This window comes from Malurus melanocephalus, unplaced genomic scaffold, assembly GCF_030028575.1.
Source record: "Malurus melanocephalus ecotype Western Australia unplaced genomic scaffold, MMel_1.1 scaffold_8, whole genome shotgun sequence".
Classification (NCBI taxonomy): domain Eukaryota; kingdom Metazoa; phylum Chordata; class Aves; order Passeriformes; family Maluridae; genus Malurus; species Malurus melanocephalus.
In genome coordinates, this window is record NW_026623240.1 from 1442668 (window position 1) to 1460762 (window position 18095).

The 18095-nt window shown below is 40.2% G+C and overlaps 1 protein-coding gene across 1 annotated transcript; it reads left to right on the top strand.

Moving 5' to 3' along the window:
* Positions 1-7223: 7223 nt before the first annotated feature.
* Positions 7224-13881, top strand: F3 (coagulation factor III, tissue factor). The gene is given in 7 exon segments (XM_057373556.1): positions 7224-7519; positions 7521-7696; positions 8670-8784; positions 10816-11000; positions 11387-11568; positions 11680-11839; positions 12947-13881. Coding segments are annotated over 7 exon segments (1248 nt in total). The 5' UTR covers positions 7224-7238; the 3' UTR covers positions 13096-13881.
* The last annotated feature ends 4214 nt before the right edge of the window (positions 13882-18095 follow it).

Consider the following 18095-nt stretch of genomic DNA (forward strand, 5'->3'; position numbering starts at 1 on the left):
ACAATTGCACTGATTAACAGGGGAAGACTATACCTGCTTTGCAGACTTTTTGAACATTAGCCTTATTGGTTTCCTGAGAAATTAGAAAATGAGACATACAAGTCTAGCAGTCCTGTTTGTGTCTTGTGCATTATGTTCTGCTAAAAAGAAAAGAAGAAAAAGAATGAATGAGAGGCATAGCAAGGAGGAGCCTGCAGTAAAAACAGATAATGAAGACTGCTGAGAACAGGAAATTTATATAAASCCCATTGCCCAAGGGATTTTTAAAATAATTTTTTCTAGGGACCTAAATGAACTCTTCAAGTATGCTGCAACCCATGAATGATTGTGGAGGAAAGAGCAAACCTAGAGGACAGGACTGTGTTTTGTAGGAAAGAATGAGTAGAGAATTGTAATTTAATAAGAACTTTCATTTTTCTTATGTCTTACACTATATTACCCAATTTTAAAAGTCCATAGTTCTGATTTTTGTCTAAATTCATGTTAGTTTTGAGTTTAGAAAACCCTTTAAGGTGCTAAAGTATGCAGCATTTGGAAAAGCAATAGTACTTCAGGGTTTGCACTAGCATGGGGACCTGCCTCCAGCAGACATGCTCCTTACTACTGCATCACCAAAGCACTGAGGAGCCTAAGTTTCTAACTGGAATCTTACAGGAGGATGGCTTTGACTTCTAGATGGCATAGACTGCCAAGGAGTATTTACTCTTTATTTGAAAGGTACTTTTGTTCCAATCAGATACCAAACCACACCGTTTAAATCTGGAGGAGGTGGAGGGAAGAGATACACTGTCCAAGATGTTCCTGTGAATATCAGCAGGAGTCAGTGTCGTTTAGATTATGGATATTGATACCAGAAAACAAAAATTGGTCTGATGTTATTCTGAAGTTAAACRTCATGGGGAAAGAACAAGATAACTGGATTAAAACTGAATCAGTTTTGCAAACTTAAAATCCTAGACCATCTAGCTGTTAATAAACTAAGCTGAAATTACAMATTTTCATCATAACTGATCAATGTTATTAATTTGTAGTTTTTCTTTGTTCTAAGAARAACACTCAAYATAAGAACATATTTYCTCTATGTACATTACATTCTCTTCAATTACACTCACAAAGCTCTAAGCACCGCTAATCAAACAACTACCTGYTCAAAGTCAGCAGTTTGGAATGCCAGTATTCAGGCTTTACAAGAGACCCTAACTTGACTCCTAACACATAAAAATRCAAAATACAATAACACAGTTGTTTTAAAATCCTTGAGACTTTCAGGGTTCAACATTTAGCCCTTTGCTACAAACAACACAGCTTTTCTAGCTAAATAAGGTTACTGGACCTTTACTAACTCCTAACTCAATTCAGAGTCACTAGAAGTACACTCTGTGAGCCCCCTGATATGGTGAAAGAATGCATTTGGGTGCTGGCTGCCACAGGAGGATTGCTCCACACACAGGAATGTACTGCCTCAGTTAGCACCAGTTAATGCTGTAATCATCTTGTCCTTAAACTGGCTGAGTTAAAATTGTTACTGTGTTCAAAGACAGAGAATGTCTGCAAAGAGCAGCATAGAGATACTTGAGAAGACTCCTTCMGACCTTGTCCTTAGACCAGATGTAGGATGTTTCTTTCCTTTTAAACTGGACACATAACAAACTGATTAGCAGCAGTAATATCCCTCTGCTTGCACACAATTTTTTGTCAGGGCTAAAATTGTAAGTTGTTTACACTGACTTTTATAATTTGAGTAGACAAGTAACCCAAAGTGACAGCAAATATCTAATAAGTGATATGGTCTCTGCCAGTATTTTGTCAATACTAATTGGCATCAAAGAACAGTAAGAATCAAATCCCTCTAYCTCACAGCATCTGAAAAGTAAAATTTACTCTTTCTTGTCATTATGATTGACTCAGCTCAAATCATGCTGCATTAGCCTTTTATGCATTTCAATATTTTCTTTGTTCCTTGAAAATAAAATTTCAAGTCTGACACTGGAGGCACAAGTATACTAATTTCAGTAGATATTATGTCTTGTTTATATTGTTGTATCATTTCTTTAAAAAGTCACTTTACAGTGATATTTAATTATTCAGTAAGCTGTGAGCAATTATGTCAAGTTAAATAGATAATTCACTTAGTGTGGATAGTGATCTACTGGCGTAGCAGGCTGATTATATCTGATTATCAGATCCAGAATTATTCTGCTATAGCTAATCTGATCCTTTTTTCAATTATCCTATCTACTCACCCCCATCTCTGCAAAAAAAAAAGCAGCATCAACAAAGTAATGTAATGTCAAATAACAGAGATGCAGGACATTAAAGAAACTCAATTGAATTTTGCTGGTTAGTACAGAATGGGGTTTTTGTTGTATCAAATTACTCCAAAAGAAAAAGCCATTTTACAAGAAGATTAAACATTACAATAACAAAGTCAAAAGGAGTGCTGTTTATCTTTTCCTCTCTCACCGTTCCTAAGACTACATTTAATGACAGCCTAGGGACCACATTTGTTCAAGCTGAAGCTTTGTTTACTTTACCCATGTGATTGCCCAACCTTCAAAGCATATTCATACCAAATATTTTTAAAGAACACRGAATTTGAGAAGTTATACATGCCACACCTAATATTAATAAGTCAGTACTTTTTAGCAATCTGTGAGAAAGAGGAATAAGTTTTACAAACAGTTATAAAGAACTAGTAAAATAGATTTTTTTCAGTCCTGAACTGTTAAGAGTCAGGAGCTGAGACTGGATTCAATATGAAAAAAAAGAGGCCACTCTAAATGTACTTGTGTCCTTTTAAACAGGTTTCATTGTCACTTAATACTTACGCTGCTTTTTGAGGTTTTTTTCAGTTTGGTCTCTTCCTCACACACTCAAGCCTGAGAAGAAAACCTAAATAAAAAGGGTCTGGTAGTTGCACTTGTGTCTAAAAACGTTAGTGAAAAATAAATCTTATGAGAGAGATGCATAGGAATGGCAAGATTAATTTATGTCATTATGATACAACAGGGTAAGCTAAATACACAAGAGGCTATTTCACAATTGTGATGGAACACCTGGAATAAGGGGACAACAGACAGCATCACAGTGTCAAACAACAGATTCAACCTTCTAATACTTTGGTTTGGGTAACCAAAAGCATCTGGGCACACAAGGAACCAACACAAYTTAGTGTCTCTATCTGCATAGTTTCTGTTGTACACCAGTGACATTTATTACTACTTTCGTAATTGCTTGTCCTCTAGCAGGAGAGTGTCATGAGTAAACAAACACAGCTGCACACAGCACCACGGCAGCACCCCAGCACTCCTCACAACACAGCTGTGCTATAGCTGCAGTCACTCGCTTTCTGAAGCCTTCCATGCACCAAACCAACCAAAACATAGTTTCAATTTTTATTTACACAATCTTAATTACCCCAAGGCATCCCCAAAGATCACAGAAATTAAATGCACACAACAATGCTGGTCCAATTCTTTTTCATTAAATGGTGCTGCAAAACAAGATTTTGAAAAGGATTATATATGCATCACACGTCATTCTGTGAGTAAGAAATAGRAACTTGGAGTTAACACCAAAGCAATGTTGACCACAATTTTCAGAGTGGAAAAGATTGAAAGCCTCCCTCCCTGGGATGCCTGCCCTGCCTCCCAAGCAGGCATCATTTCCACACAGGATCCCAGAACCCATCAAGACACAAAAATTCCCACAGGATTCACTTCCTTGCTAGTGACTCTTTTTAAACTTTTTAAACTTTATCGTAATCCATACGATAAGTGAGGAGATGTGTGTATAACTAAAGTATCACACATGCCAGAACTGGATTCAAATTTTAAACTAGATCTATCCCAGTGAAACTTAATTATTTTCTCTTAAGCTACATGTGATTTTATAAAATCACAAGGTAGCTTTAAAATCACAGAATTTAAAATAGTTTAGATAACAAGAAAATCAGGGAAGCACAAGGAGTTCACGCTACTGGGACTTTCATTAGTATGGAGATTTCAGGAATAAACACAACTTCTTTTAGATATAAAAGTTGATTCTTCATTACACTAGTTTAATGACTGCTTACCACAGGGAAATTATACTAATTAAGTTTCTGTGCGTCAAAAAGGGAACTTAGTAACTAATTTTACAACATTATACAARTCCTCTTAATAACAAATACTTTTTCTCAGTGGTATTTTTGAGCCTATGCATACATTTATAATACAGTATTTGATAAAGCAGCTCTGCACAAGAAATGCTAAGATATTTATGGAAGCAGGTACCAAGACAGAGTTTGTTACCTAAACTTCTGTTTTCTAATGAAATRTAATTAATCGTATAATTACATTATCTACCCAAATATATGGGTCACTAAGACAAATTAAACAAAGATTTAAATTCAAGATAAATATCAGCAGCAATTTCATAGTGGAAAAAGCTCTCAGGGATTTCAAATCTTGCTCACACAAGTAAATTTTASTTTACTGGGCATGACAATATTGCTGACATAGGTTAGCATGGAATGATGAACGTTTTATAGCACTACAAAATTTCAAAACATTAATAGCTATTACAAAATTTTAGTTAGTCTTGCAAAACCATCAGCGTAAAGAAACCAATCAGTTACTTATGTCACCTGAGGCATTCCACTTCAACAATTAYATATTGTTGTACTGTACCGAAAATACAATGTGGCAATTGCTTTGCTAAGCAAAGAATTATTTGTAGCTCTCTCTAAGCGAACCAGTTTAGAAACTTGGCAGGTCATACAGTAAAAATAAATACATGCCTCTCTATTAAAAAAAAAAAAAAAGGAGTTTCACARATTTAGTTTTGCTTTTCTCCTCCCTTTTCCCATAACCAATTGGTTCCATAGCATACATATCAAGGCAAGAAAATCTGTAGAATCTGTTTGCAATCTGGCAAACCTTCCAAATGGTGAACAACCATGAGTCCACCCGTCTCACCAGAGTGAAGATGTCACAGAGTGGAAGAGATCATCTAAACTAAAGTGTGCAGCCAGGTTTGTGCTCTTGCATGTCTCCCACATATTCTAAAAAGTCACAGCAAGATCCTGGTCTCCATCAATAGAAAAGTTCTATTTATTTCAATGCTGAAATAGATCATTTGACTTGCTTTAGATGCCTATATAAAAAAAAAAATATGGATTTCACCTAAGGAATCAGCTTTTTCTCATTGTAAAATGAGCACAGGATGACTAAGTCAGAGACACATATAGAGACAATGCCTACACCTCGACATTCCACAGGAGCCAAATACTAAGTTTTTAGACAAATTGCCAGAACTCTACGTCATGAGAAGGCTTGCCTCCATGTAGCAACATATGTTTAAAATAAGGCACAATCTTTTCTGTCTTGAATGAGCTGTTGAAATACCATAGTGTGGGCAGGAAATGTGACCAGAATTAAGTCACTGGCTGCTGAGCAGAGTTCAGAGGCATCAGCCTGTGTCAGGCTGTGTGAGGCTCCTCTCCTCTCCCACCCTGATTAGTGCCTGGAGCCAGGCACTGCTGAGCCGTTCTCATTCTGTGCTCAAATCTGCTCTTGGTCAAGAAGAGAAAGAAGAGCAGAGAGGGCAGCAGCAGTTCCTCACCTCAGTGCTTCTCCCTTTTCCATCACACCCTTTTCCTTCCAACCTAGCTACACTGCCCCCTTGCATTGTGTTTTCCCCCTGTTCTTCAAATTTTCCCTTCAACTTCCTTCTCTCAGAATGGCTAGCTTGGTAAAGTTGTCCTGCTTCTTCTAACCACACAGATCCCCTCAGCTGGTAGGTAAACTGGTTTAAACAGTTTACTCTGGCAAACTGGGGGCCTCCTTCTCTCATGATGCAGCAAGGAGAAGGATCTCTAAAAGCAGTGGTTASTCTGGACAAGGTCTGGATGGCTCCTCACCTGTCTCAAGTTTTGCAGCTCATGACAGAAGAGATGGGAGTGAGAAGGATGGGCAGGAGAAAGGAATCCTGAGACTACCTGCATAAAAGCTGGAAACCAGCACTGACTTTCCATCTTTTGTGACTCAACRTGAAATTAAGTGCAATTAAAGCCTAAAGGTGATCTTAAAGTTTTGTATAAACATCTCTTTCTTTGAACATGTGAGTACTGTTTCTCCTTTAAAAGTCCTTTGAAAACCAACTGTGATCTTACAAGGTCACCATCTTGAAAAGCTAGACACTCAAGATCTGTATTCTACACCTAGTCAAAAGCATGCAATGTTTTTGGCTGATGTAATGCTGGCACACAGCTACACGGAGACAGTACTGAAATTTCATCAAAAACAAAGCAGGAAAATGAGAAGGTGTAGGYTGGATTTAATGAAAGTATGTCAATAAATTAAAAATCAAGGGTATAGGTGCACCTTAGAACACACTATATGAATTCTGACGCAGAGTCTGGCTGACATGGATATTGTAGTTTGTCCCATACGCATTTATTCTGCATTATGAGACAGAACTGATTACTTGCATACAAGTATGTGTCAATCACGACAATTAAAGGTAATTAAATATGAAATTTCCCCATTAGTCTTCTTCTGCTACCTATATGTTCCAGGTACAAATTAGCACCAAAATAGAAAGAAGAGAGTTTATGACTGTAAATGCGTACGTGCCCCTGAATTGCGACACAGTTTCTACTGCATACTCTGTTTCCCACCTTCCGGAGGCATCCTGAGYTCCTGCGAACACAGCTCCCTCTAGGGCTTGAGTATTCCACTGAACCTCAATAACGCTTGAGTATTACACAGAACCTCCGAAGCTTGGATAATGGCCTTAAAAGGGGACTCCATGATGGCCACACAGAGCCCAGGAGCCCGGCGCAAAGGCTGAGATTCGGAAAACCTTCTGTCAGAAACAGATTCCCCGTTCCTGTGAAAATGACACACCTTTCCAATAGYTTGTAGGAAAGGGATTAACAGCGCCTGGTGTATGGGAGAGGTGAGATACTAAGCTCTGAATACCTGAAACTTACTTTCTGTCTAGTGAGACTGGTGAGTCTTGACAGGGCTCTCGTACGCTCGCAGCGAGGGAATAGAGGACGTGATCTAGCTGAGCAGCTGTGTCCAATGTCCCGGGTGCTGAGGCAAGGACTGGCCTATTTAGCCCTTCAGAATGTACAGGATCAAAGTTAATTAACCCAACATCACTTCTGCATGACCAGCTGCCCCACAGAGCAGCCACTTCCAGCTGGGGTTTGGTTTGCCCCTTGACAGCCAGCTAAAGGTCTGMAATGGATGAAGCTGGTTATCCAGTTGTGCTCAGTCTCACCAGTATCCAAGAGAGGAAAGGAGGGGTGGCACAAGTGCCTGGTGACACCAAGCAGACAGGGGGACACGGACCGCAGGCACATCCAGGTGTGCCCTCAGGTGCAGGCGGGCCTGTGCCGAGGGAGGCGGTGCCGGGGCTGGACCCGCGGGACATGCCCGGCCCTCAGYGCCCCCCTCCTCACTTTCCTCGAAGATCCCCGCCGTGCTTGCTCAACCCGGCGGTTCCCGAGCGCTTCCGCCGCGTTCCGTGCCCTCGCCTCCGCCGGGCGAGGCGCGCAGTCCCGCCCCTCCCTCCTGGCTCCCATATAAGCTCCCTCAGGCCGCTCGGCGCCGCCGTTCCCGCCCCGTGCCCAGGATGCTGCGCGCCGCCGCCCCTTGCCCAGTGCTGCTGCTCAGCGCGCTGCTCTGGCCCTTGGCTGCTGCCGGTGAGTGACCRACCCCGGGGGCGGGCGACAGGGAGGGATAGCCCCCGGACAGGGTGTCCCCGAGGAGAGCCGCCCCGCGCTGGCGGGAAGGGACAGCGACATTGTCCCTCGGGCCGCGGCGGGTCCCGGCTCCGAGCCGAGCTGCGCTGCCCGGGCCGCCGGGGGCTGGGTACCGCTGCTGCTGCGGGCTCCTCRGTGGCGGTGCTGGGGAGAGGGACGGCCTCGGGGGTCCACACTGGCAGTGAAGGCGCAGGATTTCCTCCCCTTGTCCCCAGCTCCGAGCTTGTCGCAGAGGTAGAGAAGGTAAATGACCGAGGGATTTCCAGAAGTTGCAGGGTGCCAGGGGTGTCCAGAGGTTACAGGGGTGCGAGGGTTTTTCCCGTCCGCCTTCGTCCCAGGCATTTCCCCGAAGCAGCTGTGGCTGGGGGGATCATCGCAGCCTCCCATCTGCTTGAAGGGGACACGAGCTCATCCTGGGGTGGCCCCGCTCAGATATAGTAGGTGTGTAGGGTAACCACTGATTTTTAAAAAGACTGTCTTCCCAAAATATGTAAATGGGAATCTRGGAGCTTTCTGCGGCAGATACAGCTAGCGATGATTTTGAACTACTCTGTACTTGTTCAGTGCTTGAACATTCTCATGTGTATCTTCAAGCTTTTGTATCTTCTCCAGAGGTCTTGGATCAAAAAGGGAGCATTAAACAGGATTCCAAATTAAGTCATTAGTTTCAGAGTTAGAAGACAGAAAATTGTTTTCTTCTTGCTTTTCCCTTCTGCCAGGACACATTCCTTTAGTAAGATGAGCAGCCTTTTAGTTAAGGGCAGGACTGAGCCTTTTCCCCTAAAAAAGTTTCCAAGTTGCAATTAACGGCACTGCTTCATTTAACTAAACAGTGACCAGAGGGAAACAGGAATTATAAGGTACTTTTTTTCTGTATTAAATTCAATTATATACTTTTTTTCTGTATTAAAAGGCTATGAAGATCTACCAACAGCAGTCAATATAACGTGGTCTTCAATCAATTTTAAAACTATACTACAGTGGCAACCAAAACCATCAGGCTACTTCTATACTGTAGAAATACACGGGTAAGTAGATTATGTCCATTAACGGCAATTGAAGAAAATGTTAAGAGAGCATGTTTGAATATTTCTGRGAGTGAATATAAAAGGAAAAGTGCCCAAACGTTAGGATTTAGAAAAATTGCCAACCCAACTGTTAATATTTCTTAGCGTCCAGCTATGTATGTATCTATATATCTACATATATATATCTAGTTTAGACTTCTGGTTTTGCCCACTTCAGAAATGGAGAGTTAAGCTTTAGATCAGTGGTTCAGTTCTGGGGTTTGGTGCTGCTCAAGAGACCCAGCCAGGATACTTTGAAGGAGTTGATGCTCAATCTGACGTATCACGTATTAGACAGAATYTCACCTTTTTATGTCTTTCATGGTGTCTGGACTTGTGTCTTCAGTCTTGGGAGTTGTCTAATAAAAGAGTCTGCATTTTATTCTAATTGGTGAATCACAGTAGTTAATAATTTTGTCTTGCTGGGTAATACTAAAAATTACCTTTGTCTGCCCTTCCTCTGTTACCATGTTTTTTGTAAGCTATTAAATATTGTGGGCATAAAATGTATGTTTTCACAGCTTATGTGAAGTGTGTAGTGCCTCTTTCAGAACTGCACAAAACYTTCCATGAAGTTCAGTAATAAATCTGTGCTGGTTTTAGGTCCCATTTTAATACACAGAGCATTATTAAACATGCCCTAAAGGGAAAATGCATCATCAATCTTCCTACGTATTAATGAAAAGGTGGTACTGTAGTCTACACTGTCTCTAAAAGTGGCATAAAAATGAGTGTTCTCTCATGACTAATGGATGAAATACCAGTGTAATGGCTTMATGTGCTCTTTCCATCTTCAAGGGAGTGATTAGATTAATAGACTGAAAAGACAYGCTTAGAACAATTTTATTAAATTTTTGAATCCAGAGTTTCTTTCCAGACATTTTGCTTGCAAAAGATTGAAATCTGTGTGCCCAAGATTCAGTATAGAATGAGGTGTAGTTCTGCAGCAGAGGYACCTCTGTTGCTGTTCCAGAGGAAGTGTGTTTAAATGCTGCTTTCTTATGTATGTACCTTTATAGAGTACATTTGTTTCATTGCAATCATCAAATCTCTGTCCCTTTTCAGTGCATCTCTTGTGGCACTATCCTAGCTGATCTATGACATAAGAAATCTGGTGAAGTGAGAAGGGAATTCAGATGACTCTGAAAAATTAAACTTGATCTACTTTGAGGAAAACCCATATGTCGATATTCAGTCAGCACTCACTCTTCTGGCTGAGATCACACAATTTTTCTTCTCCTTAATTCACCATCAAAAAGAAGGAAAGGAATTGAAAGAGTAATATCTAATCTGTTTTTTCATTCCTTCTTGGGAGGAAGTAAATTAACACTTTTTTTGTAGTCTCATTGCGGTTTCGCAAGGAAATGGACCTGCTTCCTATCATTTAAGAATCCACAGAAGTGCATGGGTCATCTTTTTGGTCAATATTTTTTAAATTGTAATTCTGCAATGAAATTTTCTACTACTGTCCACTTCTCAGGGGAATTTGCTCAAAACCAAATGACAGATATATAGAGACGTTGTTCCATTAAACAATCAGTGTGAATAGAGCTTCTGTAACAACTGATGTTTCTTAAGGCAATTGTTTTCAGATGGATCAAGAATAACACCTTCAATGTGATTTATGCATCTTGCACGTTTTAAAATACATTCTGCAACTGCAGAAAAATGCAAAAGCAGAACTACTTACGGTTTCTATTAAATTGATCTAAAAGGTTGAATTTTTAATTCCTGTATGTGTACAATAACATATTTCTGTAATTAATATTGATCATACTTGATTTATTTGATTCTACTTTGAATTGTGAAATACTGCTGTATAGAACAGTGTTTTTTGAAGTTTTCTCTTCTCCTTTTCAGTCTTAYATACCTGCAAGACTGTTCTAATGGATAAGGGAAATTGATACAGTTTGAGGGGGGAAATGTTTTTCAACATATCTAAATATATAAAGTGGTTCAAAAGTGTTGACAMTCCTTTCTTGCTCTTTTCAGAGACAAATCTGACATAAAGAGAAAATGCATACTGACATCAGACACAGAGTGTGATGTTACTGATGTGCTCAGGAATGTAGAAGAGATCTATACAGCACACATATTGTCTGTAGAGCTCGCAGAGGAGGATAACTTTGAAGAGCCACCTTATGCAGTCTCTGAAARGTTTACACCTTATAGTCAGAGTAAGTAGAATTGCCAATTAAATCTTACTGTACATTTCTTTTCAAGATGACTTCTGTTGATTTAAACAAAGTTTAGATTGARCTTAAAGGTTTCTTACAGTACCCCTGCTGATATCAGAGAAGAAGATATTCAGACTTTCTCTGTTGCAGGGGAGGGTGTAATATTTTAGTTAACATTTGTTTCTTATTGCAATTAGCAGCATTTAATTAATATAATGTACTTAGGTGAAGATACTTGTTTACGATCTAGGCCTTTACTGTATTACTTTGGCTTTGTAAACTTATAATAGATTTGAGGAGGGAAAGTAATGGAGGGAGGAAGGGMAAAGAGCATGTGGTGTAGAAAATATTATGTCCATTTTTTAATTCTAAAAATCTTTGTTTAGCTATAATTGGAAAACCAGAGATAACGAATTATTCACAAAAAGGTTCCAAACTGAATGTCACGTTCAAAGATCCACTTACACCGTATGTATTTCCTAATGGAAGTTTTCAAAGTATTCGAGATATTTTCCAGCATAACCTGGAATACAAACTCTATTACTGGAAAGATCAAAGTTCTGGAAAGGTGAGTTCTAACTCTAGCTTTTATTCTGTAATAATTGYTATATTCTGTAYAGTTACACAATTTCTGTGTTACCTYAAGAGCTGACACTTGAAATGTTCTTTTCTTTTACAGAAACATGTAACAACAAAAAGCCATGAATTTGAAGTAAGCGTTGACAGTGACAAGAACTATTGCTTCTATGTGCAGGGAATCATTCCTTCCCGCAGAGAAAACCGTAATGGTCAAGAAAGCACAGTGTTCTGTACCAATGTAGGAAGGAGTATTTTAGATGGTGAGTGTCAGGTGACATTTGTCACTCACTCTTTAACATTCTAACAAAACCCCTACATCTTTAAATTGTGATGCTTGCTATGAAATAAACTATATACTATGTAAGTTAGAATACACAGCTGGAACATGGAAACTCATGGGAAGAGCTCACTCTCATGTTTAAGACTGTCTTTAATTAGTTGGAGCTGGTTTTAGAGTTTTGCCCAACTGTTTTGGTTAAATTTTCTGAGCTAATGCCTGGTGTCTGAGGTTTCTGATCTCATCACTAGCCTTCAGATTCATTTTTCTCTCCACTTGTTTTCCTCAGGTCCTTCCAATAGCAGGTCCTGTAGTAAGTGCTTGAAAGATTAGCTCTAAGACACAGACGTGCTGGAAACCTGCATATCCATTTACTTGTAGTGCAAGCTGACCTTTAATTATGCCAAAAGCAGACAATTAGAGTAAGACTCTTTATTCTTACAAGGTCAGAGGTTGGCATATTGACTTCTTTACTGGTAAATGAGYTAGTGACTGTAGGTGAATCAGGCAGTTGAATTTCAGATGAGCCATTTGGGTAACATTTTCTTCAACAGAAAGTCATCAATATYATTGAAATAATATATTGCTGTATTTTATCTTTCTTCTCCATGAGTAAGAATATTTGCACTCTAGAAAAGATCTTCTAAAATTGGCAAATGAACTCAAATTAGCTTTCTTATCCAGATTCCTATTTTTATCATAATAGTGATAAATTACAATTTCATTATAATTTAAATAGAAAACTCTTGGTGTTTTCTAGTTTACAACTAGAATAGGTTTTCACTTGGACAGAAATAATGTACAGGCAGGGGAACTGTTTGACTTATCCTTTTGGTGTTAGCATGGTATTCTAGTGCACTAACTAAACTAGATTAAAACCTAGTGTGAACCAGGTGAAAYAAAGCTTTACCTCAGTTCAGCAAATTCATGTTAAAATCTATTCGGTTCACACCTAAGTTGTGACTCCACTTCTGTGAGACAGTAAAATATAGAAAGCATTTTTTTGTTCAGCGGAATGAGTGCTAAGAATCTGTAGCCCTGTGACATTGTGGGTTTGATAGCTGAATCTTGGATTTTTTTTTCCCTACAGAATACGGAACAGAAGTGTTTATCATCATAGCAGTGATAGCAGTCGTAGTCATCACTCTTGCCATCGTCCTACCAGTGGTTCTGTGTAAACGCAAGAAAGCAAAGAAAGCAAGAGTTGTGAGAGAAAAGGAGCTGCTTAATGGTGTCTAAGAAAAAGGTATTGCAGACATTAGTGGCAGTACCAAAGCAGAAAAAAACCCAACAACAAGAAAACATAAATTGGGTAATTGTGTGGAGCCTTTTAGGCTCTCTGARAGAGGAATTTTGAAGCCCAAACTTTTTGTGGATTAAAAAATCCATTAGGACAGTACAGAAGAAAAATCCAGATATCAGGAAGCCCTGTGTCATTAATGGCCAGAGGCTGGAAGAGCATTCTGGTAATCCGTTACAACCATAGAATCACARAATATGCTGAGTTGGAAGGAAGCCACAAGGATCATCAAGTTCAGCTCCTGACCCTGCACAGAACCATCACACCATGTGCCTGAGAGCATTGTCCAAACACTAATTGAACTCTGTCAGGGTTGGAGCTGTGACCACTTCCCTGCAGAGCCTGTTCCAGTGCCCAACCACCCTCTGGGTGAAAAACCTTTTCCTGATGCCCAACCGAAACCTCCCCTGACTCATCTTAGTGCTGCTTTTCTGTGTCCTGCCACTGGTCACAAGAGTGAAGAGATTGGTACCTGCCCCTCTGCTTCCTTTGGTGAGGATGYTGAAGACCAYAGTGAGGTCTCCCCTCAGTCTCYTCCTTTCCAGGCTGAACAGACCAAGTRACCTCAGCCACTCCTCAGACTGCTTCCCTTCCAGAYCTTTCACCATCCTCATTGTCCTCCTTTGGACACTCTCACAGCTCAATGTCTTTTTTATATTGTGGCACCCAAAACTGYCCCCAGGACTCGAGGTGAGGCTGCCCCAGTGCAGAGCAGAGYRGGACAATCCCCTYTCCTGCCYRGCTGGTGATGCKGGGCCTGATGCYCCCCTGGCTGGCAGGGCACTGCTGGCTCCTGTTCAACTTGTCATTGACCAGGACCCCCAGGTCTCTTTCCTGTGCCAACATTCTCCAGCATCTCATTCCCCAATCTGCCTGTACATCCAGGGTTGCTTCATCCCAGGTGCAGAATCTGGTACTTTGCCTTGTTGCACTTCATACAGTTGGTGATTKCCCATCTCTAAATTGTYGAGGTCTCTTTGCAGAGAGACTGCTCCTAGACTGTTCCTAAGCCCCTTCTGTTRTCCTGCCTGAAAGAGGATTCTGAACAGGAGGTACTTTTGACTTGATCAGTATGGCCTTATTGAGCCAGAAGATTGATGGTACTTCTGAGGGAAAAAACACTACTTTTGAAAAATGTGTCCTTTACCTAACTAAAGGAACGTTTTTTTCTGTTTCTATGAAACAAACCCTGTATTTATCTGTATTTTAACAACATTAACTGGTGAAATGATCTGTTAGTTCAGATGTGACAAAATTGTTACTATTGTTTCTGCACTTCTTGGATAAAATTAACTTGGTCTATTTATCTTTGGAATTAGACAAAGGTAAACAAACTGAAACTACTGCACTGGCAACTTGTAAGAAACACTATTGAAGCAGGTACTTGCTTTTTATCTGGAAAGTATATCCAATAACACTACCCCTAGAGTTATACAGACAGGGGAGTCTGATAGTTCCAAGTAAGCATYAGAACAAGTTTTTGCAGGCTTTGASTCAACAGTAACTCACTTCAGCAAGCACTGTATAGGTAGCAGTTACTGCATTTTGAACATAATTTTTAATTACGCAGTTGATGAATGGTTTCTGTGGTATAGATTCAAATCATCTTGGTGATGGGATTTGGAGATACCTGTTGCTTTGACTTTTAATATTTATTTTATAAATGAGAATCTAATTTTTATACTGGTGATATCTGTATTTATGATGGTAATTTATACTTTTCTAGTGAAATAAAGGTGACTGGAAACATAAGTCTTTCTTTTCCTTTTTAAAACAATGAACAGCWATCATTCCAAAACTAAATTGAAAATACCTTTAGGAAACTTACATTGTGACAGCAGTGTAGGCAAACTGCCACAATCTAACCAGTGTGYAAAGCAGATTACCAGGGCACCTGTAATCATAAAACTAGGAGGAGAAGCCACAGTTCACAAACTGGAGGTTTTGAAGAGTCCTGAGTCACATTTCCAGTGTCTACTAACATGAGCAATTAGTCAGGGTTGCACTCACAGCTTCTCCTTCACTTTCCACAGTGGTACCTGTACTTGTGCTTGTGGTACCACTGTTCATTCAAGGCATTATGAGGCCTGGCCCAGAGATGAGAACAGCTCATGATGGYGATCAGTAAACACAAAACACACACAAAAAATACCAAGAGAATTGGAAAAAGTGATTTTGTAGTTGGAACTAACTGGCTGTGGATCTCAACACTTTATACATGACTTAAAAGAAGATACCCTTTGTATTCATGAGAAGGGATACCTTACGAAATTAATATCCCAATCTAACAATTTGTGCAGAATTGTATATTTTTCATCCTTGCTGTGCTATAGATTACCCATACACAGATAGTAAGACTCCTGTGAACGTGTGAGTGTGGTTTATGGGGGATTTTCTTTGTTCTTTAATTCCTCTTTTTACAGAGGGAAGAAGACCATCAGAATTCCCCCCCAAAAACCCTGTTTACTTCACATTGAGCAATAAATGCTTAATGCATTTTCTGCTGATGCATAAGCCTTGTATGGAGAAGGAATCTTACAACAGCAATTAAAAACATGAGAGCTCGTGGGAGTAAATTTAAAAACATTCCGAAGCTGTCATCATTACTTCCCTTCCCCGTGGCGCTTTGCTTCCTCAGCTTCATTCAGTGCCAAGTTCAGAAAAGGGAAGAGCTAATAGGAAAAGGAAAGCATGTAATTACAGCACAACAGTTATTAAACTAAGACCATGCAGTTCCTTGTCATAAACTACACAGAATGATGCTATAAATCATACTTCATTACTTAGAGAGATCTTGGTTTGTTCYGATTTTGAGAGGGAAGGAGGAGAGAAGAGACAGCCACAGAAATGCAAACGAGTGCCTTAAATGGCAAAAGAGTGACCCCTGACTACACAAGTTCTGGAAGCACTTCAGTTTCCTAGCTGCAGTATGTTATCAGCCAACAATGCTGAGTAACCCCAGTCACGGGGCTCACAGATCCTATTTCGAAGGCTTTTTTTTCTGTTTGTGCAGACAGCTGAGAAAGGGCTTTTAACTGCAAACTTCTTTAAGTTCTATCCCTTGGGCTGAGCCCATGCAAAATGTTTTGYGCAGAGATTTTCTCAGGGTTGGCTTGAACTTGTTACACCAATGAAGGTGACACGAGGAAGAAAGACTCGGCCCACACCTGTGGCCACTTCAGCACTGTATGGGTTTAAGATGGGGCCAGACACACAGGGAATGGATGTGAGAAAGGGAAGGCCTTTCCTAAGCACCTAAGTTCCCTGGCTCATCTTCTAAGCAGGTTTCTATAAGCAAGCATATTCCTACTGATGCTTCCAATTCCCCTGTTCCACATTGCTCCTTGTCATCTGAAAAAGGCATTCTGCTATTCCAAGTGGATAAATACATTTGCAGAGTCCCCTCACAGAGTATTTGTGTCCTCTACTTGTACAAGTCAATGTGTAACACTGCACACTGTAATAAGCCTGCTTTAAAACCACATTCTTCTTCACATAAGCGAATTAAGTTGATATTATTCTGCTATTTTTCTGTCAGCCCTAACAGCAATGCAGACAATATAATTACTGCCATTACTTAAAAAAGACCAAAGTAGGGGACTTCATAAGTGTATGTGTGATGGCTATGGCAGCAAACAGCTGAGCTATTTCTAGCAGACTCAGCTTTCCAGTGTGAGAAGGCTGCTGCTGAGAGGTATGTAATGATAAGAACGTGATTATAAGCTTAACTTGGTTCACTAGTTATGTGGCAACTCAGGACAAAGAGTTTCTGCATGAAGTGAGAATAAACAGCTGTGAYAGATTACACTCCCAGTTCAGTTTTGTAAGGCTGATTATTTTGCAGGTTAGTGATTGCTACACTGTTTCAGAACCTTGCAATATACATTATCAGATCCAAGCATTAATTGAACAATCTTCTAATTACACAGAATGTATTCACATACAACTAACCCTGCTTTCTATAGTCAATGTTTGTCCTGGTGTTCATGYTTGAGAATGACATGAAAAGGACAACCTGCTGGACAGGAGCAGAAGCAGGAACCRGCCAGCTGAAAACCTTTCCACAGCCCTTAGGTGTGGTGTTACTCACCATGGGGCACGCTCCCTCACAGAGTACACCCACTCAGGCCCTTTCAAAGACAAACTGCCACAGAGAGCTGCCCTTCCCTTATTTGATGGTGTGCATTATCCAGTGCTCTACAGCAGCTTTTTAAGAAAGCTCAGGGCACATGACTTGCACTGCAGATCTCTAACTTACAATGCAATGAGAAATTTTCCCACCAGTGAGAGCCTTCTGCTTCTTCTGGCAGGCTTTCAGTCAAGCCAGAGCCTCTTTCAGGATCCCCACAAAGAATCCACAAAGAACATCTTTCCCTGTAACTCCTCAGCCTCTAACTATAGCTGAATTAGCCAAGYTCATAGCAAGACTTCCCTCAAGGGTGATTTCTTCCAGTAAAGCCTGCCAGCACCTGGTTATAAACAAGTAGCCACATTGACTGCCTCCAGGGTTTCACAGCCAGGCCGTCTCAGTGTCCAATTGCAGAGGTTGCGCCTGTTCCTCATCTTGTTAAAATCTGCACCCTATTAGTGACATATTTCAGTGACTGSCTTCTGTAAGAAGCTTGAAATGTTTCTGTTCCTGACTTCCCCTAGCTCCTTTGTTGAGGTTTCCCTTCCTCTCCCCTATCTCCTACTCATTTCCATTACTTATTCTTCACGAGAGATGAACCCACTGCCTCATTTCTCCAGACAGCTGGGCAGGATCTCATTCAAATTAAAATATAGAACCTGAAGAAATCTATATCACTTAATCACAATCAAAATCATATTAATAGCATGGAAGATTTTTTTTTYCCCCTCTATACCTTCCTTTGGTCACTGTTATTGAGATAGTAACATCCAGAACATTGACTAGCACTGCTCTGAGTACCTTATTGCA